This window comes from Bicyclus anynana, chromosome 15 (genome assembly GCF_947172395.1).
Source record: "Bicyclus anynana chromosome 15, ilBicAnyn1.1, whole genome shotgun sequence".
Lineage (NCBI taxonomy): Eukaryota > Metazoa > Arthropoda > Insecta > Lepidoptera > Nymphalidae > Bicyclus > Bicyclus anynana.
In genome coordinates this window covers 14,347,437-14,370,706 of record NC_069097.1, presented here as the reverse complement: position 1 = coordinate 14,370,706, position 23,270 = coordinate 14,347,437, and the positions used below count along the sequence as shown (strand labels likewise).

The window sequence follows — 23,270 nt, the reverse complement described above, 5'->3', positions numbered from 1 at the left end:
GGCAACTACAGAACTTGGTAGTGGTTGCTTTCGGAGGTTTCTAGAGCTCAACCCTCAGCTGTCAAAGACTCAAAATTAATAAATATAGGGAAGGCAGGCTGCCTGCTTGCCGCCGTGAAACGTAGATATCGCACATGGGTGCAAATGCAAACATTTTTGCGTCATGTTTTTATGATTTGAGCTTTAATTATTGCTTGAATGGCGACCCGCACTAGTAAGCGCAGTGTTGGCCGACCCCCCACCAGGTGGACTGACGACATCAAGCGAGTCGCAGGGATTCGATGCATGCAGGTGGCTCAGTAGGGACTACCAAAGATCATGATGATCTTTGGTAGTCCCTACAAAAGGCCTATGTCCTGCAGTGGACTTCCATCGGCTGATATGATGATGATGATGAAAATAAAATAACATGAATATTTTTGTTTAAAATTATTGTTATTTAGCCTCATAAAGCTACAACTTTAACGTAGTCGATCTCCAGGCTCGGCGCAGTCCAAGTCGGCAACCATTGGTATTTGCTCTGCCAGAACTTGAGGCTGGCTTTGGCGTCTCCGTTGAGATAAGGCTTGAAGTATCCGGAATCGCTGATGGCGAAGTCAATGAACACGTGAGTACCCCCGGCAGCCACACTCAACGACAGCTGGCGCTAGAAGACGGAAACGTTTTAAACATGAGAGATGAAGAAAGAAACGGGCGTCCCCTACCTCGGGAGCTCCTCTCAGACCAACTATTGTATAGGACCTGCCTCGCTAAGTGTTACTTTTCTGTCAAAGTATATGATCAATGATCTAATACGATAATAAAAGCTGTCTCTATGGTATCGATGTTAAATAGTTGTAATCGTGTTCGTCGGTTAAAGAGCTCCGTAAAAATATCTTTTTATCTAGTTGAATGGTTTAAAAAACGGACAAAAACTACTAGTTTAGTATAAGATATATACTAAATATAAGCTCGTTTTCCTCAAAAAATGACAGACAATTTTGTTTGCGACTATAAGTGCGATACAGGTCCTTCTATAATTGGTCTGAGGGAGCTCCTCCAAGTGGCCTACCCTGCAGGCGCAGGTACTTACGCGACACCACTCCTGCGAAGAATAGCGATGATATCGCAGTCCGTCAGTAAAGCACTTATGGCAACGAAAATGGCGACAAGTGGGACGACGCATTCACTGAACTTGACACCAGGCCAAGCGAACACTTCGCAATCCGCTCATAACCCAGGAGAGGGTTGGAAGAACCCACCCGGAGGGAGATAGTTCCCTCGCGACGTACCCGGACAAGGAAGCAATGAGTTCCGTACCCCCGCCCGACTTCATCGGGAAGAGATGATCCACATTATCATGAAGAATTCCTTTACTAAAATATTTTTACTCGTAATCAAAAGATAAGTTGAGTATTTCTTACGTAATCGTTGAAATTAGGGATGGAGCCAGATAGCTCGTCCCTGATGCATTGGCTTATCGTCGTCATATTTGATCGTATATAGACATGGCTATCCACACTAAGTTCAACTTCATCTGAAAAAAAAATATTATTAAAGAAACATAATAAGGTTATAATTATTATTTTTTGTTACCTTCACTTAGAAGGTACTATTATTGTTAGAAGATTACCAGAACCCGTTTTACCCGCGTGCTTCGTGAGACTATGGCCCTGGTGATGTAGCTTTCTTATTTAACCGACTTCAAAAAGGACAAGGTTCTCAATTCGGTCGGTATTTTTTTTTTATGTATGTACACCGATTATGAAGACGCCTGGACTGATTTTAAAAATTCTTTTTTTGTTTAAAACGGTATACTCCCCATTTGGCCCCATTGCCATCATGTCAAGATCTGATGATGGAATCCTGGAGAAATTGAGGAAACTTTCAAAAATTATATGGGTGTCTAGTATTCGTACACTTTTCTTAGTTAGTACTTTAAAGCACTACAATTTCATGAAGGTTTTAAATTGATCTGATGATGAAGCCATAATACAGACGAGGAAACTCCTCAGCGATTTACAGCAGTTACCTTTTGTTTGGACTTGATTAATTTGTATTAATGAGAACTTTCCACATAGATAGGTTGTGACAGTCATTAGGGGTTTGGTGATGAAGACCAAGGACAATTAAGGGAAGTCCTTAACAGTTTACAGTAACTACCTTGTGTTTGGCCTTTATTAATTCGTATTGCTGAGAACTTTTTACCTAGATGGGTTGTGTCTGTCATTCTGATCTGAAGATGAAGACTAGTCAATTAAGGGAGCCTCTTAACGGTTTACGGTAGCTCTCTTTTGTTTGGACATGATTAATATGTATTGCTGATAATTTATACCAAGATGGGTTGTGACTGTCGTTAGGGGTCTACTAATGAAGATGACGGACAGTTAAGCGAATTCATCATCGGATTACAGTAGCTACGTTTTGGAATTTCTTCATACGGTTCAATATTGCCAAAATGTTCAGTTCGTACAAAAAGTATAGCTCATTAAGTTGAAACTAAAGATTTATATAGGAAACCACTACCTACTACTCATGCTGATGTATTCGTTTGAGATGATATTTTACACTAAAAATGGAAAAATAATAAAATTTTAATAAAAAAAATACAACCGTCTTCAAAACCTAAAAACGTACCCACTAAACTAAAAAGCGAAAAATAACATCATAATATGTTCTACCTGCTGATTAGTATGAAGGCGGTGCTTAGCCGGTGTTGTCTTAATTTAAGCCATTTCTGACAGGACCACATGAAACAACACTGTCTGCGAAATCTAAATCTATAAGATATTCTCACATGGCTTGAATTAATACATATTGAAATTTGGCTGGGAGGTGTTTTACAGTTGGTTAACGTCCATTTCAAACGAATTTTGTGACAGGCCAGAATTAAGTAGGTCTAAATAAAAGCTCCCGTAAGTGTATTAAATAATTTTTGAGCTACAAACTTGAAATTTGGGAGGTGGTTAACAGTTAGTGAACGTTTGTTGTAAGTAGGGTAGAATTGGGGGTTCTGCATCACTTCTCGCTTCGCTCGATTGATGCAAAACCCCCAATGTTTTTTATCGGCTGATGTAGAAGCCATAGCTCGAGTGAAAGCTTTAAGGTCTGCTAGATCATTTAAATTTTAAAATCATTTATACTTAATTTATTATTTATTGACTAAATTATGATGCTGGTGAGGTATGGATAGTTCTTATAAATAAAACAAGCATCTTTATGAATCAAAACACTTTATTGTTTATACACCATCTTTTTAAACAAGTTACATTTTTCAGGGCACAGATAGTTGGATGATAAATACAGCTATATACATCGGAATGTGAATCATACAATTTATACAATGTTAACAAACTAGGACATCCATTCTCTTCTAAATTATGTATGTTAGGATTATTTATTATATGTTTTAGCCATAACTGCTTTTCAACGCCTTTGCAATATATATCATGATTTTTTAGAATTGGTATTAGATGAGATTTATAGTTTTCATAAGGAATGGATCCCTGATGCCATAATATTTTTCTATTCCTTTCAAGCCAATTAACCTGTTTCTTTTCTGTATCTGTTAACCATTCATAGGGATATGGTGGTTTGATTAAAAAAACTTGAATCCGATCACTGTACACTAAAGCAATCTCTTTAGGTAGAAAGTAATTATCATCATTTTTAAAACCTTGAACATCCACAATGATTTTCATGATAGTTTTCGTACTATGTTACTCAGCGGTCTATACTCTACAAGACGATCATTTATAATTAAACAGTAAGCGCTGGTATTGCTGGGAATATCCTGAGATGTTTCAATTTCTAGACGAACATCAACTGGACCAGTTTTTAAATTTTCATTTTGCCTGGAACAGTCTATGACAAATAATGGGGCCTTTTCCTTAAATGTATGCAAATCAAGCAACGGATCGATAGGAAGGTTATAAAACGACTAGTATCTATATAATTTATTTCTAAAGAATCGGCTTGTTTGATCAACTTCATTATTATTTGTGACATACTTTTTAGATTACTCATTATTAAGTACTGCAATCATGTTTAGACTTGTCTATCTTGTTTGAAATTCTTGCATAAAACTTGTTAAATATAATTAAATCAAAGCATCATAGTCTTATTTATCAATTTCAAATGACTTCAGTATTGTTTCTTGTTTACCATACCTTGCATAAGGATGATCATATTACATTCTTACACAATAAGTTAAATTACAAATTAAATATTTATTCTCAGATCAGTTCTCGCAAGGAGCACACTGATTTTTCACAAACTTCAATCTCGTCTTCCTGGTAGGTAAAATATTACTATTATTTTACAATGATTTTACTATAAAAAGAAGTTTTATAGAAATATTAAATTTAGTTTGTGTTTCAGAATAATGGCGAACTTTTATAATATTGATGAAAATGATCAAATGATCAAAGCATGTGAAAACATTGACCCATTTTTTGGAAATTGTGCTCAAGATGTGAATGCTATACTAGAGAAAGAAGAACGAGATAGGTTAAAATTTATAACTGAACAAGAGAAAACGAAGTCACTTCAAAATATTAAACAGATGAGTAAACTATCTTTGAAAAGAAAATGTCCAAAGGTAGACAAACAAATATACATGTCAGATTCTTCTTTTATTATTAGAAAAAACAAGACGAAGGCGCATCATATAATCAAAATTGAAATTCTCGAAATAAACCATGGCGTTCAGGAAAATAATGTAAATAGTCAAGTAAGTGTGCAGTATGTAGTGACAGACAATTACGATAACATAATGTATTCAGCTGAAGAATTAATTAATAAGATTATGCAGAAATTAAGTTTGCCAGAATCATTGTAAGTGAATAGATTGTCATTGAAATTATTATTTTATAAAATAATTGTTTGATTACATAATAAACGATTTTAAAATTATATCTGATTTTTTTTTAAAGAGCATATTGAAGCCGTTGAATTATTATAAATAATAAGGAAAGAATAAGGAGTGGAACTGTTGTTAATGAGAAATAAAGTGACAAAGAAATTATCAAATAAAAATTAAGTTTATTTTTTCACACACATGCATTTCCTTATTGCTATCATAATATAAGGCTATAATTGTTATCATATCATAATACAAATAATATTAGGTTCTTGGAATAAAGATATAAAAAAACATCTTATTTAGATAAACAAGTAACTTCAGACAATATATTTTAAAATATAGTACTATAGTGTCCCCAGGGTACAGTATTATACATGTTTTTATAAATCTGTCGTTTATCATCATTTCCACTAAGAACGAGTTTGTTAAGTTTTTGCGTATACAACTTATGATTTTTAGATCGTATAACGTACATAGTGTCCCTGTAGGTTGTATCAAGATTTAAAATATCTCTGAATTTATCAATAGTAAGTTTTTTTGTAACAGGTTTTTTAACACCTTTAGCTTTCTTAATGGTAGAATTTAAAGTGTTAACACAGTATAACTTTGCTTTTAAGCCAATAAATTCCGTGATAATATCACCACCCATCTCATCTTTAAAGTAACCTGGTATTTGTTTATTAATTTTTGGAATATGGTATACATTATTTTCATGGAAATTACTAGTGTCAAAGTGCTGAATATGATGTTTTAAATCTTGATAGAAGTCTTCAGTATGAATTAAATACAAAAGGCTATCGGTATCAGTGTAACAAAGTTTTATTTGGTTTTTATACATTTTTTTCATTATAGAATAGTGAAAATTGTATAAATGACTTTTAGCTAGTTCTAGTATAGTGAAACCCACATAAATCGGACGATCTAAAATTACTCTTGTTGGCTGGAGTTGTATGGCTACAAGGCTCTCGGAAATAATTGCAAGATTTTTGAAATTAGGTGCGCTTACATATTTTTCCGCGCCACAGATTTTATTAGTATTATTACAATTATCTTTCCACACGTTTACTAGTTTAACATCTACTTGTTTCCTTTTATTTTCAATAGTTTTTCCGAAAATTGAATTATTTTGTTTTTAAAAAAGTCTCTTTCAAAATCTGATGTGGCTTTTTGTCTCAGTGATGTATTTAAAGATATATAAGGCTCTAAAAACTTTTTTTGTTCAAAAGCTAATATCCTATGAACCTTTAACAATATAAGCCCATTTTTCAAACATTCTTGCAAGTGAAGATAATGAATAACATATTTGTATTTATCATAGAGATTTGCAACCAATTTTGTGTTCTTACCATTCGATGGCATTGGGACTGACAATTTTTCTGCTGCAAATGGTAAATCAGAATGTTCATCGTGAATATCATGGGGATAATGAATATCTACTTCAAGTATGTATCCTTCGTCGCTATCAGGAGAAATAGAGTTTACATTAAAAAATAATATTTCATCATCGTTTAAAAATCTAAAGTTTTTATAGGGAAGTTGCTGCATCATAGCATAACCATACAAATTTACACAATCTAAATAAACTAAGAAGGAATTCATCTCTTTTTTATTATAATTTGGTAAGTACTTGTTATTAGCTTTCGCATATCTTAGCGAACATTGCGCGAGACCTCCTCTAATACCATTTTCTAACATTTGATATATTTCTACATCAGAAATTAAATCTAACTCAATATTTGTTAACAGCAGCATAGCATCCCAACTTAGTGAAGGTGATGAAACATAATGACAAGGATCAAGCCCATAATACTTTAAACTCATGGATCTAAATTTCTCAAAAATGTCACACAGTAATAAGACATCACACTTCAAATATAATTCAGTATATTCACCCAAGTTTTTAATATTAAATTTTTCCCACACAGTTAAGGCATGATTATAATCATCGTCTGTTATAGATTCCGATGTGAGTTTATTATAAAAATCGGACATATCAGGTAATCGGGTTTCCTCATATTTTTCCCAAGAATCTACATAGTCATAACAATATATTCCTTTTCTTAAACATAATCGGAATAAATTATCATCAGTGAAAAATGTTCGCAAATGTTTAAGCTCTTCAGGATTAAGAGTCTTTACCAAACGATCTAAACTTGAACTCAAAAAATTAAAGGAGTCTATAAATTTTAACTGAGCCGCATTCTTATTATCAATTGGAAAAAACTTTGTAAAAGAAATGAATTTTTCCTTATTTTTTGGAATTAAATTTATACGCCCGCATACATTTGAAAGTTCATTTATAAATAAATGACAATCATATCCAGAAAGGTTATGGAATACTATAGGTATAAAGTTGCATTTTTTATAATTTAAATTGCATGAGTTATGTGCAGGACCTCGATATTTACCTGTAAAATGATCATGATCATAAACTTTATAGTCAGTATGAGAAAACATATTTTTACAAATATAGCATAATGTAGCACTATTATGGGATATCTGGTCTGCATCGGTAAGCGGATTCATATCTTTATAAACATTTAAAATTTTGTATAACCTTTCTATGTCTTTCGAAATTGAATCCACAAATTTTTTTGCACAGTTCTGCCCTCGATATGAAACAAAGTCGTTCAATTCAGGGTTGGATTCACAACATATATAATAAGCGAAACAAGTAGCTTCATGAATCTGAACATTTTCCACATGCTCACTTTTACTTTTGTCAGAATATTCTCTAAGTAAACTTTCAAAATCACCGTAAATAACTACTGGGATTTTTTGAGTCCTTTCAGGATTTGAAAAACGAAGCTTAGCATTTACTTCTGGAAGAACTGTTTGCATTCGAGCACATTGATGAGTATTTAATTTGACTTCAGAATCAAAGTAAAGAAAACATTCATCACATAAGTGAATTTTACATTTGTGTTTCGTAAGTTGCTTGTGGACAAGCCTTTCAAAATTTTTGATCAAAACAAAATGACTCTTGTTTTGTTTACTGATAAATAATAAGTTAACGTGAACAAGATTTCTTTGCAAAGTTTTGTACAAAGGGCCGGTTACAGTATTATTTTTTTCTAAGCCATAAATATTGATGCTTATATCTTCATTGTGTCTTTCAAAACGTTTTATATCTTCGAATGTTGGTGGAAATGACATACCGCTTATATTTAATACTGTAGAATAATGTGGATAAGATGAAGTTCTATTTGGATTACGTTTTGTTGGATACATTTGTGCTATGATACACCAAAGAAAACAGTGACTGTCTTTGTTATGAATATTAAGACATGACTTCGTTCTGATAATACTTGTTGGTAAACTTAAGTACGTGCCTGCTCTCAAGGGATTATATTTTGCTATATTTACTTCTAAATGGTTAATTGACTCAATTGTCCAGCCAGACTCGGATAACTCGAACTCTGTGCATTTGCTTATCAAAGTTTTGGAGAATTCTTTAAAAAGAGCATATAAATCGGTGCTTTGAACTACAACTGTATACTTAGTATTAAAAGATTTTAAAGAAACTTCATCATTTTTTGGAAGTTTGTATAATACAAATAATTCCAAATTTACCTTGATCGATTTATGTTTTATGAGTAATGTTTTAATTATACTGCAAACAGTGTTTAAAATGTTTGTTAAAAAAAGTTCTGGTAAAATAATGCTTGACGAATACGGATTAACTCTATAACTCGCAATCCTATTTTTGAAAGCACTGGCTATCAATTGCACATTATCAAACTCAGTTCTAAGTAAACAATTTGTTTTATGAATGTTACTTTTCTTATGTGATGAATACTTTGATACGTGCACGTTACAGGCCTGGCAAAACTTCATGTTAATTTTTACACTTTTTTGACTTCTCTTACTTCGATATTTTTCTATTTAAGTAATATCAAATTAAACCTCTATATATTTTTAAACAAATGTGCAATAGTAATATTTTTAATTCAGATAAAAATATACACAAAATAATGAAAAATGTATAAAATAGACAAGTGTTTTTCTGTATAGAGATTTAAATTCAATACTTAGTAACGTATACTATACTATTTTATACTGAAATGAAAATAATATCTGTCAGTAATTTTAAAGTTCAGATATCAGGCTTCTGATTTTTTTAGTTTTGATTTCAGTACTTATTTTTTCATTTCTGCTATTACTCGTACTGTAAGAAAAACATACATAAATCAAAGTAAAAAAAATAAAATCGATTCTATGTTCAATACGGAACTTATTATAGGTTCTTATATTTTTAATATGAACTTAATGAAAACAAATATCTGATATGATTCTACGAATTCAGATTTTTGTTTTTATATCTGATTTTTAGTTCAGATTTTTGTTTTTATATCTGATTTTTAGTTTTTAGATTCGGATTTGAGTACTTAGTTTTTCATTACTGCAATTGCTGTAAGGAAAGATAATCAAATAAAATTAAAGTGAGATAAAATTTAAAAAGAAATGTCTAAATGTTAGTATTTAATTTCAGATTTTTATTTTTATATCTGGTTTTTTTTTTTTAGATTCTGATTTCAGTACTTATTTTTTAATTTTTGCAATTACCTACTGTATAAGACAATAACACAATCAAAAGTAAAACAAATATATAATATTGATTCTAAAAATAAATTTTTATTCAGAAATTATTAAAGTAAATATGCGTAATAAAAGCGTATTTTTTAAATGAAAAATAATAAAATAATAGAAACAAAGTAATCTGATAATTTTGATTTTGATTCAGATATTTTTATTTTTATAGTTGGTTTTTGGTTTTAAGTTCTGATTTTTAGTTCTTAGTTTTTCTTTACTGCAATTGCTGTAAGGAAAGACAATCAAATTAATAAAAAAATATCACAACCTCTAACTTGGTAGTTTCTTATACGAGATGAAAATTGAAAAATAATAAAATAATAGAAACAAAGTTATCTGATAATATTATTTGAATTCAGATATTTTTGTTTTTATATTTGGTTTTTAGTTTTTGGTTTTAAATTCTGATTTTTAGTTCTTAGTTTTTCTTTACTGCAATTGCTGTAAGGAAAGACAATCAAATTAATAAAAAAATATCACAACCTCTAACTTGGTAGTTTCTTATACGAGATGAAAATTGAAAAATAATAAAATAATAGAAACAAAGTTATCTGATAATATTATTTGAATTCAGATATTTTTGTTTTTATATTTGGTTTTTAGTTTTTGGTTTTAAATTCTGATTTTTAGTTCTTAGTTTTTCTTTACTGCAATTGCTGTAAGGAAAGACAATCAAATTAATAAAAAAATATCACAACCTCTAACTTGGTAGTTTCTTATACGAGATGAAAATTGAAAAATAATAAAATAATAGAAACAAAGTTATCTGATAATATTATTTGAATTCAGATATTTTTGTTTTTATATTTGGTTTTTAGTTTTTGGTTTTAAATTCTGATTTTTAGTTCTTAGTTTTTCTTTACTGCAATTGCTGTAAGGAAAGACAATCAAATTAATAAAAAAATATCACAACCTCTAACTTGGTAGTTTCTTATACGAGATGAAAATTGAAAAATAATAAAATAATAGAAACAAAGTTATCTGATAATATTATTTGAATTCAGATATTTTTGTTTTTATATTTGGTTTTAAATTCTGATTTTTAGTTCTTAGTTTTTCTTTACTGCAATTGCTGTAAGGAAAGACAATCAAATTATTAAAAAAAATATCACATCCTCTAACTTGTTAGTTTCTTATGCGAGATGAAAGTTAAAAAGAAATATCTGAATGTTAATATTATATTTCAGATTTTATTTTCTGATTTTAAAATCTGATTTCAGTACTTATTTTTCATTTCTGCAATTGCTGTTAGGAAACACAATGTATAGGGTGAAAATATAATACTTATTAAAATATTAATTAAACCTGCAAAGTCATAGGTTTATTTTCAAAAGACATTATACGGGTACAAAATAGGTTGAACAGGTGAATATTCTTCTTTCACCGCTGTGACCAGCTTTGTTACAGCACGCCACGTCGCACTATCGCCTTCCACAGCTGACTTGCATGTGATGAGCGCGCGCTTCCATCTATCAGCGCCCTGGGTCTCAGCTTCGCGTGCGTTGTATACCCGTAGTTCAATATAATATTCTCCAGTCTTCGTAGGGTCCGCCCTCTGCAACGTGTAGCCCGTGCCCACGCGGCGAGAGAAATAACTTCGTAAAGCCGATGCTCTAATGGGCTCGTTTTCTTCCTGAAATCAATAAATAAATAATAAATATAAGCGCACGATTTCAATAGAAATTTTATAAGGCTTTGTTTATTTTATGATGATAATATTAGATAATTAATAATAGCTAAAAAGTAATAGTAATGATGACCATTAGAATATTATCAATTTGTATTACTTTATAATAACCCAATAACCGATTGACTTTATTAATACGATATTGTGCAAGTCGAAAATACCTATGTAGGTAAGTATTTAATCACAACTTTAATAAAAAAAAACTCTCTCTCTACAATTTTAATAAAAAAAAAAACAAAATTACTTGTTTTTTTTTTTTCAAGTTACATATCACTGCAGATATGAATTCATGGATAAGTGATACCTACATAATACTTGAAATTCGACTTACCTCTGAATCTAAAATTTGTCTTCTTTTCTTAATTATTTTCGATTGCTCAGGCTCGGAGTCCGAATCCGATTGTAAAGCCTTCTTCTGCTTTTGAGCGGGCTTTTCGGCTCGAGGAGGCTTCTTAGTTGTTTTTTTAACTTTACTTTTCTTAACTGACCCACTCTCGTTATCCGAGTCGAAAGGGTTTCCGCTTACAGTCGACCTGGAATCAAAGATAAATACTTTTATAATATTTAAACACATCTCGACGTTGGAAGACATCCTTGTTCATCATACAAACATTTTCCAGTTGTGGGAGTCGAACCCACTGCCTTGGTTACAGAAGGCAAATTGAAAATACATTTCACACCTATTACATGAAAATATTTGATCTATTTTAAATAATAGTTAATCGAGTTCACAATTATGTGCTAGGTATATAAAAACAATAAGGACACTTACATACTTACAGGTTTTTGGTGCTCTTGACACTTCAGTTGAAAATAACAGAAATGGTTGATGTCGCTCCCGCATCTCTTTTTATACAATGCAATCATAAGCCCACATTCACAGTAGCACTTTAGTAAAAATCGAGTATTATTTTCTTGAACTCATATTTAATTATCGTTCTTATGAATGCTCTAGATAAAGACTAAAATGTAATAAGTGAAGCTTGACAATGATGTTCACACCTTTAACTTTCCTAATGTGGTCTGGCGTCAATCCGTCGCGGATATCTGAGACGAAATTTTTATATGGCAGTTGCCAGCGACATTATAAATTATAGACATGTTACGTGCCTACAAAATCATCGCAAAAGTAGGCTGAATTTAACCACTCCACTGAGCGCACGCATGAATTATTTTGTGTATTCCTTTATAAATATTTGTGTATACACAGTTTTAAAATTACTAAACAAACAACTCGACATTGTATATGTATAAAGTTACTTAAATAAATAATGGCTACATTATTTATTTAAGTAACTTTCGTTGTATGTACTATGCGACTCAATGGAATGCGGTCAATACGTTTTTGGTCAGCTCAGTTTTCACGCGCTAGTGACATGTCTCTATTATAAAATCTTTGGCAGTAGCATTATTTAACCATAGGTGTCGCGGTTCTTATTATAATGGTTTTTAGTGTTTATAGTATAGAAACCAAAAATCTTAGAACTTTCAATTTTTTTCATGATTTCTTTCATTTATTTATTAAATATTCCCATTTTGAAGTGAAGTTTATTTATTGCATTACAAATTACATCCATTAATAATTTTAAATTTAAAAAATCATTAGGCATAATATGGTTCTAAATATTCGTATATTGGTTTTCTCTGTTTGCAGCATGAAACTGAAAACATCTGAACTCTTTCACTTATAATATATTTTTTAAAAAAGTATGTAGCTGATATTTTATAAAGTACCTACTGTAGGATATTTATATATAACATGTAATAAGAAAGAAAAATAACTATTAGCACGCTAGACATTCATCTTAACCAACGCAAATTTGCAAGCATTTCCAACTGTAACATTAAGCTACTTACTACGAGTATATTTGTACAGAGATGTCGTTTCATCCTGAATACCATAGTTATGCTACACAAAGTGCACGCTTAAATAGTTTTAAAACTTGGCCCCAAGATTTAATTCAGAGCCCTGAAGAAATGGCGAGTGCCGGTTTTTTTTATACAGGTATAAACGATGGAGTAATTTGTTATTTTTGTGGAGGCAAGCTCAAGGACTGGAGTCGTGAGGATCTGCCGTGGTCTGAACACGCTCGATGGTTTCAGTTCTGTCCCTATGTTTTACTCATGAAGGGTAAAGAATATGTTCAAAGAGTTATCAACGAGTCATGTGAAATAACTGAAAACCATGAAAGGTGTGCACACAATAATAAAATATGTTTAAAAGCTGATGTCAATGAGTCTGTCGAATATGTGAAAAAATCCAGACTTTTCTGCAAAATTTGTTTTGACAATGAAGTGACGGTCTGCTATAGACCTTGCGGTCACGCTATAACATGTGCAAAATGTGCACTATCTTTAAATAATATGCTTTGTCCAATATGTAGAACAGAAATCGTTAATGTGATTAGAATTTATTTGTCATAACGCTTAAGCAGTGAAAAATCAGTCTATGTCTTTACACGCTTTATGTTTAGGTTTGCATCGACATAACGTGCAGTGTAAACCTAAAAGAAATTTTATTTTAATTGTTCAGATCGATCGCGTGTACGATATCCAATGAAACATTGTAATTTTATTGTGTGTTTCAAGCATCTGACTAAACATAATATCAGATCTCCGATGCGCTATTCGCGCGGACTAACGCATGTGTAATGGGATCGGGTATTGTGATCATTAGTAAACCATATTGGGGCTTCTACATCAGCCGATAAAAAACATTGGGGGTTTTGCATCAATCGAGCGAAGCGAGAAGTGATGCAGAACCCCCAATTCTACCCTACTGTTGTATGTAATTGAGATATTTTTTTGGATTATTCATTTCAAATGAATTCGCGTGGTACATATTTACTCTCTAGTTTATCTTTTATCAGATAGATATCAAGCAAGAATAAATAAGTACATTTTCAAAAACTTTAAAACGCGTAAACAAACGTAACAAGTCCATTAAAATAAACATTTTAATGGACTTGTTGAAATGCACCTAGTACTTAACCTATTTTAATAACAAACTAAACATGAATTTTAATTTAATTTAATTTAATTTTGAATATTTCAAAATCAATATCACTTTACCTGGCGTCCATTTCAATACGTATTCGTGAAAATCTTCTTTCCAATGCTCGTCACGCATGATTCGTCTGATCAGTTCTGGACGAACGTCATAACAACTTTTGTTACTTTCGAGATTCTGTAGGAACAATGAAAAAATTATATTATTTAATTAAATATATTGAAGGAAATAAAAAAATATTTTTAGCTTCAGTATCGTATATAGCCCCTCAACAAAAATTTTGAAAATATCTTCAATGTACAGAATGTACAAAATGTACAGAATTCGTATTATAGGTATAGATTCTAGATGGCGCTAGTAGTACTCTATGCCACGGTAACGTTTGGTGTTACAAATAATATAAGTTAAATCTCAAATTGCGAATAAATGTATAGAATTCGACCAGTTTTATTATAAGTTTAGATATAGATAGATATAGAGTTATAGATGTTTTTATACCTAAAAGCTGACCGACCCGAATTTTTAGATTTGACAAAATTATACTTATAATTAACAATAACAATATTTTACTATGGAAGAACAGTGTTTAAATTAAGTATTTAAGAAAATTAAGAAACTGGCCACTCCTCCGATTTTTTTCTTTTTCTTTTTTTAATTATTTATATATATATTTATTTTGTAATTTTTTACTATTTTTACTAAATTTACTAATAATTTTTTGTAACTCTATGGTAAATTCATCCTGAGTGACCATTTAACGGTTTCACTTTTATGTATACCGAAAAATAACACGTTAAATTGTAGTCAGTATTCATAGTTCATAGCTTGGATCATGCCGCGTTGCAAGAACCAGCTTATGACTGGTATTGGTTCCAAACTAGACGGGCTTAATTCGACGTTTTATCATGTGATTGTGAGCGTTAGCGATATCTTAAATTCTAAAATAGCCAACCGATTTTTCATGTTCATATCAAGGAATAGACCCCATTTTATGATAATCCTTGAAGTTCTTTAGCGATAAACCTATGCCTTTAGTGTAACTAGTGAACAATATCGCGTTCTGTGGCCTAATTCACTATTATTAAATAAATTTTAAATATTTGGCTCGCCCTAAAACACCTCATATATTATAATGGGTTTTTTTTATTCCTCGATTTGGACTCGGCGTGGCAGCCTAGATTTATTTATTTTAGCCTGAATTTTAATTTTTGCAGCCAATGTGGCAATGTATACCATGACTAGATTGAATTGCGCTATTTAGTAAATAAAGAAACCCTTTTGTCGATGCCAAATTTTCATACCAGTTTTCAGAACCATCAAACTATTAAAACACGCACAATAAGTACATTTGTGACGTGAAACTATATAAAAATTTAAAAAAATATATTGATTGAAAGATGAAATGAGTAATGGCTGACCGAGCTAAATAGTAAAAAGGTACTCTTACATAAATGTTTGAAATAAATTCGGTGATAAGTGACACCTTCATCACAGCCGCTAACTCCTTTATGCCATCGTATTTTTTTAAAAAAGGCTCAACGAGAAAATCTGTAATGTGTATAAAGTAAAATCATTAATACCTATACTCAAAATCATGTGCATTATTGGCATTAGGCTACCAGTCCACCGAAGCGGAGCGACGGAGCGTAGAGGAGAAACGGTCTAACAGTGGAATTCATAGACAAATTCTCAAACAAATAGAGGTTAAATTCGACACTCAGTGGCTGAATGCTTCCCTAGGGGTGCCCCTACAACGTCTATGAATTCCACTGTAAGTATGAGTTTGCGTCCAGGTGACATGTTGCTACGATGAAGTTACTATACTAAAAAAAGCTATATACATCTCGATTAACTAAGACTAAATTTTGTTTTGACATGTATAATTTTATGCTTATTTCAAATTTAAATTGTATCACTAAATTAAAACAATTGTATGATTGTGGGTAAGTAATATATACTCAAACAATCATATAAATTGTAAAATTTGCGCGCCATTTATATGGCAATACACTGTGACTTTATATTTTGTATGTCCATCTTGTATATTTATTAAGTGTATTAAGGCAAATAAAGTTCATTTCATTTCATTTCAAAGTTCATTTCATTTCATTTCATTTCAAGACTAAATTATATTATTTAGTCAGTGGTTTCAGTACCATTGATATTGAGTTGTGTGCTAGCAATGAGTATGGTACTTCACTTCATCATAAACAGCCGATGGACGTCCACTGCTGGTCTTTGGCCTCGTGCATGGACTTCCAAACTCAACGTTCTCGAACCGCCAGCATCCAGCGGTTTCCTACATCCTCGGTCCACCGAGTGGAGGGTCGGGTTTCCAGCACTTTGGGACCCCAACATCAATCAGCTCTTCAAACTATGTGGCCTGCCCATTGCCGCTTCAGCTTTGCGACTCGCTAAGCTATGTCAGTGACTTAGGTTCGTCTGCGGATCTCCTCATTTCTGATTCGATTACGCAGAAAAACTCCAAGCATAACTTTGAACCTTCCAATAAATTCCATAATTAAAGACCAAGTCTCTGTTCCGTAGGCAACACGCACTAGATCCCGGAGCATCCCAATATGCACTGAGGGTGGCCACCGAGGGAGTTTTAGTGGTAAGTCCCACATAACCCGTCTTGTCCCCCAATAAGTCGGGTATCTCACAAAGAGATTTCCCCCCCGAAAAAAAAAAAAGGCAACACGCACTTTTCGAAGACTTTCGTCTTCATGCACTGAGGTATTTTCTCGAAGTTCGACGGTACAGCTATTTCTCGAAATCGGACCTACCTAACCAGACTTGTGTGTCCTAGGTACACAATTTCGAGCGAAGAGTCCGCAACAATAACTGGACGGAGTAGTACATGACACGATCTTCGTCTTGCTCATGTTCATTTTAGGCAAACATGTCGAGAAACTCTGCTGAGGTCGTTGAGCATGGTATTAAGATCATCCAGAGTCTCTGCCATAATGTCCACATCAAACTGTAGTATGAGCGATGTACCCAACATTGATGTTGATGCCAACTCCCTTCTAGTCTTCACTAAATTAATTTGTATTAACTGTTCGTCACAATGAACTCAAAAAACCATTATTATTTTTATCCCTGCCCCCAAAATGTAAGAGGTGCTGCAGCTCTAAAGCTTGGAGCTTTGCAGGACCTTCCTTGGCGGTTAGACATGCAAAATTACATCAACTTCTAAAACATAATTCATTCCTACCGCCCCTCCAAAGGGCATAGTCCGCCACTGTAGGTAGCAAGGTAGAGATACCTACTATCTATTTAGTTAGTTGAAAGTATATACCTGGATAGAGCCAATCCCCTCGAGGGGACTTGGCTCTTATGGTAACAATCCCGTAGGTGAAGGCGAAGGGCAAGCTGGTTACTTGGCCGCTCACTATCGGCGGTAATATATCCGGCCCAAAAGCCGTTTTTGAGCACTGTCTTCTTGTACATCTAGAAATAAGCAAAGAAAACTAAGACTAACTATTAGGGCAACTAACTTTTTGTCTCACATTTATTTATAAGTCCTTTTCTTAATATACTTTGTTAGCAACTAATATTATTATTAATTTAAACGGTACCTACATGCTTCATTTATTATTTGCTAACAAAGTATAGAGGTACAGAATATAATACATATTAATAGTATATATTAGCCAAGCGCGTTCCACCATAGGCTGCGTTATCGCCATCAGACGTGTTTGCAGTTAGGCGCTTGCTAATACAAAATAAAAAAAAAACTCAACGAGTTGCAAAGCTGAAGTGGCAATGGGCGGGGCACACATTCGAAGAGCTGATAGACTTTGGGCTCCCAAGGTGCTGGAATGGCGACCCCGCACTGGTAAACGCCACGAGGTGGACTGACGACATCAAGCGAGTCACTGGATGCAGGCGGCTCATGATGGTCATGTTGGGAAGTCTCTACTCCCCTACAGTCCCCTATGGGATTAATATATAATAAAATATTACCGACCTATCTCCTAAATCAAGAGATCCAGTTTCAATTGACTGATTTATCTCCAAGAAGTCCTCCAGTAGTTTCGGTACAATGTGCAAGCTTCCATTTCTTACGAACACATTTGGATCCGCCGTAAGATTTTGATATGACACAAATGGATGTTCCTATAAATAAATTTAGTATAGGTATAGCTCTAGTAGACATGCAATTAGGCATATTAAATTTGTTCACAGTCTAGATTCAGGCAGTTGTTCCTTTTTCAAGATGATTTTACCCATATAATGTAGTGACTACTAAGGCAAGTAAAATAAAAGTATAGATCAAGGACAGGTCTAAAGAGATCAACAGACACCAGGAGGCACAGAGCAATTACCTTCTATAGGACCTGTATGAAGCCGGAGCACCCAAACCCACCGTGCACTGAACGAACGAACGAACAACGAACTGGAACATGGAGAGTCTCCTGTCTATGGTTACCCCGTGGTATTTGGCCGTTGGGGACCAGTCTCTCCCATTAGCGACACCGGGGGTGGTGGGTTTCTCGACCGCCCAATGTGGATTGCCAGAGTCTTCGCCAAGTTGACCTTGAGTCTCGAGCCGATGGAGTGCATCCAGTGCGCGCTGCATTTTAATATCCGCGTGTGGGCACGACAGCGATGTGGTGATAAATGCAGTGTCATCGCTGTACAGCGCAAACATGGCGCTGTTCTCAACTGGGATGTTGTCCGTTTATCTGCTGTAGCAGACGGGCGACAGGCAGCTTAATTTGGCGACACAATCGGTGATCGTAATCTAATTGACATTGACGCCAACTAGTGCCTTTGCACGTAAACAGGACCTGCCTCGCTAGAGGCTACCTTTGTCAAAACCATTTGATCACAAACAAACGTGGTCATACAAACTGCGTCTATAGAATCGATGTTTCATTGTGTTAAAATTACACATGTGTGTAATAACGATTTAAAATTTATAGTTGTGTGTAGTGTAAAGACACAGGATTATTTTCTATGTGTAAGTTTACCTCGTCCACCTCGAAAAAGGACAGACAATTTTGTTGGTGAATTTGGGTACTATACAAGTCCAATAGAAAGATGCTATGGGCCAGTAGGACAATGATGTGCAGAACGACATATATCCAGATGTGAGAACGATATGTCTATATTATGTCTTTCATCATCTGGTGGCGGCAGAATTGAAAACATCGCTGTCTCTCTCGTCCTATCGAAACGAATAAGATAACGATATGTCGTCTAAGAGATAATATGTTGTAGTGCGCACCATGAGTCTATTCATCTATCTGTTCTTTATCATGTTCTCTTTAGACCTATGCTTTTATTTAAAGTAAAAAAATCTTCTTTCTATCTGTCTGTTTGAACACTAATCCCTGAACCAATTTTAATGGGAGTTTCACTAGAAGATATCGCATGTTATTTAACAACATTTAAGCTTGTAATTCCAAAAAAGTTCATGTTCCTTTAGTTAATAGTAAATTTCACATATTAATTGATTATGAAACACGGCTAAAACTCACGTGATATAGGTCGGAGTATGCCCGACTAGTTTCGAACCCATACGGGGCCCTTAGTCATGAGCGGTTCTTGCATCGCGGCACGATCCAAACTGATTCATAATCAATTAATATGAATAACACTCACGATAGTTTAAATTCTAAAATTTCACATAGTCGAAATCGTGAGCCTCAGCTCGTCTAAGAATAAAAGCTTGTAAGGGAAAACGACTAATATATACTAATAAATAAATATTATACTAACAGGGTGGTCTGTGGGTATATACTGCTCGATCTGCCACACGTCTGTCTGAAATGTGTCGAAATTGTCTTCAAAAATGACGTCGCCAGCGCACACTCGCCTGCCAAGGACTTTGGTGACAGTGTTCTTGCATTTGCGACCAGGAGACGGAAAAGGTATACGGTCAAACAGTTCTATAACAATAATATCATTTATTATTGTCTGTTTTTTTTTATTTTTAACAATGTATAGAAATAAAATACACTATTAAATATTAACAAAAATATCAACCCTCCCGCTGCGGGACATTTGAGTGCCCAAGCAAACGGTGGTCAGGGCTCCAGAATGAGGAGGAGGAGGAACCTCCTCACAATACGCGCCGTCTCAAGAATGCCTTCAAACTGATCGCACTGAGCAAACTGAGAAGATAGCACATACGATGTTATTTTTCGCTTTATAGTTTAGTAAGCAATATTTTTATAATTTTGAAGTCGGTTGAATTTTTTATTTTTTTTTTTATTTTTCCATTTTTAGTGATACCATGTTATAATTGTAAAAAAAATTAAACATTTTGATTATAAGTATATGAACTAGTGAGAACAACACTATAATTATCTTTAATTAGAAACACGTAAGATGCATTTGTTAATTGGAGTATAATTAGACAAAATGCGAAAAGAAAATGTTTACTCACTCTTAACTATAAAATCCTTATAGTCAGGTATGACTCCGTCGAATGTTAGAGTACCTTGCTCGTTTTCAACATTTAAATCATGAACCACGTTAGGTACAAAAACACGGTATTTGATCACCATTCCTACTTCCAGTTCTACGTCATAATTTTCAAATAGCCATCTATTGTCACCCCCTTTGTATTGTCTTACAGCAACGCCGAGCATTGAACTCATACTAATTTGGGTGGAATTCCTAATTAGATAAGTTTTTCCATCAAAAAATACAAACTCAGCAACTATTCCAACCCCTAAAACACAATTACAATTTGATTTAATTTTATATTAGAACAGGATAATAAAAAACAAACACTGTAAGCCCTCATTCGCACGAGAGTTTTTTTAAAGGACTTATAAAAGCGATCAAATACAAAAAATGCATTCCGAAGTGTATGCACACGATAGCGCATTTTCAATTTAGGGCGTTGGAAATAGACCTTCATTCAACTTCATACTATCCGTCGCACCAGGACGCTGGGTTTTAACGCATCGCTTTTTAACTCTCGTGCGAATGAAGCCTCATGCGGTTAATAAAGCAGTGCAAGATCAGTCAAAACTTATGATATATAATTATTATATAATTATTTATAATAAAATGTATACCTGATACTCAACATTAATGTACTTAATGTGATTATATTATTATGAGACGTAATTAAAAATAGCTCGGCTATGTATGAAACGCAACATGAAAAATACTTGACTTGTGTACATATTTTATTTTTGTTTGTTTTTATTCGCATAATTTATTAGTACATTTTAAATCTATACTAATATAACAAAGCTGAAGAGTTTGTTTGAACGCGCTTATCTCAGGAACTACTGGTCCGATTTGAAAAATTCTTTCAGTGTTAGATAGCCCATTTATTGAAGAAGGCTATGAGCTATATATTATCCCCGTTTTCTCACGGGATCGAGAACCACGCGGGTGCAACCGCGCGGCGTCACTAGTACAATAATAAATAAATAATATAAATATATACAGGTACCTTTTATAAGAGCCTGCAATCCTTTTGGGCGTAGAGGTCGGAGTACAACTGTCACATCTGGCGCCACATCATCTATTTGACAATCCGTTAAAGCCACCAACATCAACACCAACCACAACACGCCTCTCTCGATGATCATTTTGCAATGTATTATGAAATGACTTTTAAGGATTCCGTTGCAAATTGTATGGTCCAGTTAGTTTAGTTCAGTTTCACCCATTTGAACACTTGAATTTACTATGTAGTGTTAAAGTTTGTTTTTTTATGGAAAGTGTTCCTTCTTTTAATAATTGTTTATATTAATTAAAAATAACTGTTTAATATACTACGAGTAAGTGATCTGAGAAATGTGTACAATAAACTATACAGTATCTAAATTGGTAATCATGACATTTATTTTGTCAATATTTTTGTTCAAATAAACATTGAACCAAAGGTTATCATGCCGTCATTAGGTTCGTATTTTTGTATTTAAAATTTTTCTTAAATAGATACTCACATGTTAGGGTTCCGTACTTTACAACCCATATAGTTTCGCTATGTCTGACCGTCTGTCTGTCCATCCGTCTATCCGCGCAGAGACTATAACTACGCAGCTGTAAATTAGTAGAGTAGGTATGTACATTAAAAATGTGAACAAAAAATCCCAATTTTCTTTAGGGTACCTCCCCTATATGTAAAGAATAGCGGACGCCCGCGACTTTGTCCGCGTGGAAATTAATGGAAACTATCAAGCCCTATTTTACCACTTTATGGGCTGAATTAAAAAAAAAATTGAATTAGTTTTTTTATGATTTCTGAACAAATTTTAACTTTAAAAATGAAGGACTTTCCATGCAAACTTTCAACCCCTACTTCACCCCCTTCTTATAATTTTTTCACAATGAAAAGTATTCTATAACCTTCTCCGTATTATGGTCTTAAATCGTGCCAAGTTTCATTTGAATTCATTTAATAGTTTCAGCGTGATGCCCGAATAACAAAAAACACACGGACAGACAGACAGACAAAAAATTAAAAAAAATATATTTTTAGCTTCAGTATCGATTAATATAATATATAGATATAATGCCCCCCAACAAAAATTTTCAAAATATCTTCAATGTACAGAATGTACAAAATGTACAGAAGTCGTATTATAACTATAGATTCTAGATGGTGCTGGCTTCCTTTATGCCACGCTAACGTTTGTTGTCACAAATGGTATAAGTAAAATCTCAAATTGCGAAGAAATGTATAGAAGTAGACCAGTTTTATTATATGTATAGATATTTCATATTTCGATTTAGGGATTTATTGGGCGATTAAGAGCTAATTTTTATTAGAGTCAAGAGTCCCCACCCACTACCAGCTAAAGGGCTGTTTATAGGAAAATTACGAAAGTAGAATATGTAATGAAATTTCAAGAAAAAATCTAACAGCTAAGTAGCAATTGCTATCTAAAGAGTGGGTAATACCAACATTAAAAACGTAATTGGAAATCGAAAATTGCATACTAATTCCGTTGTTAATTAAAAATATAAAGTATCATACTGACAGATAACTCTGAGTCTGTTAAAACTTCTTCTTCTTCTTCTTTATCAACCCATATACGGCTCACTGCTGAGCTCGAGTCTCCTCTCAGAATGAGAGGGGTTAGGCCAATAGTCCACCACGCTGGCCCAATGCGGATTGGCAGACTTCACAAACGCAGAGAATTAAGAAATTCTCT

At 33.3% G+C, this 23,270-nt stretch overlaps 2 protein-coding genes and 1 long non-coding RNA gene across 3 annotated transcripts; 1 reads left to right on the top strand and 2 right to left on the bottom strand.

Annotated features, from left to right (window-relative positions):
• Positions 1-409: 409 nt before the first annotated feature.
• On the bottom strand, positions 410-21,875 carry LOC112056238 (beta-1,3-glucan-binding protein-like). The gene is made up of 9 exons (XM_052885848.1): positions 21,560-21,875; positions 20,534-20,821; positions 19,864-20,033; positions 18,107-18,255; positions 17,435-17,586; positions 15,581-15,681; positions 14,196-14,310; positions 1,404-1,516; positions 410-646 (listed from the first exon to the last, which is right to left on the bottom strand). Exons 1-9 carry the CDS (start codon positions 21,696-21,698, stop codon positions 446-448), a joined length of 1,428 nt encoding a protein of 475 aa, XP_052741808.1. The 5' UTR covers positions 21,699-21,875; the 3' UTR covers positions 410-445.
• Positions 3,078-4,893, top strand: LOC128198798 (uncharacterized). Its single transcript, XR_008251499.1, has 2 exons — positions 3,078-4,274; positions 4,360-4,893. It is a non-coding gene; the product is annotated as an uncharacterized LOC128198798 (long non-coding RNA).
• Positions 10,489-12,558, bottom strand: LOC112047704 (uncharacterized). Its single transcript, XM_052885851.1, has 3 exons — positions 11,896-12,558; positions 11,455-11,656; positions 10,489-11,069 (listed from the first exon to the last, which is right to left on the bottom strand). Exons 1-3 carry the CDS (start codon positions 11,988-11,990, stop codon positions 10,764-10,766), a joined length of 603 nt encoding a protein of 200 aa, XP_052741811.1. The 5' UTR covers positions 11,991-12,558; the 3' UTR covers positions 10,489-10,763.
• Positions 21,876-23,270: the final 1,395 nt, after the last annotated feature.

Coding starts and splice junctions, on each gene's coding strand:
- LOC112047704 (XM_052885851.1), bottom strand. CDS start 11,990: ATGATTGCATTGTATAAAAAGAGATGCGGGAGCGACATCAACCATTTC. Junction 11,657..11,895: donor CACCAAAAACCTGTAAGTAT/GTAAGTGTCCTT, acceptor CTTTGATTCCAG/GTCGACTGTAAGCGGAAACC. Junction 11,070..11,454: donor GACAAATTTTAGATTCAGAG/GTAAGTCGAATT, acceptor TATTGATTTCAG/GAAGAAAACGAGCCCATTAG.
- LOC112056238 (XM_052885848.1), bottom strand. CDS start 21,698: ATGATCATCGAGAGAGGCGTGTTGTGGTTGGTGTTGATGTTGGTGGCT. Junction 18,256..19,863: donor ATATACCCACAGACCACCCT/GTTAGTATAATA, acceptor ATTTATTTATAG/GAACATCCATTTGTGTCATA. Junction 15,682..17,434: donor AGGGGATTGGCTCTATCCAG/GTATATACTTTC, acceptor TACACATTACAG/ATTTTCTCGTTGAGCCTTTT.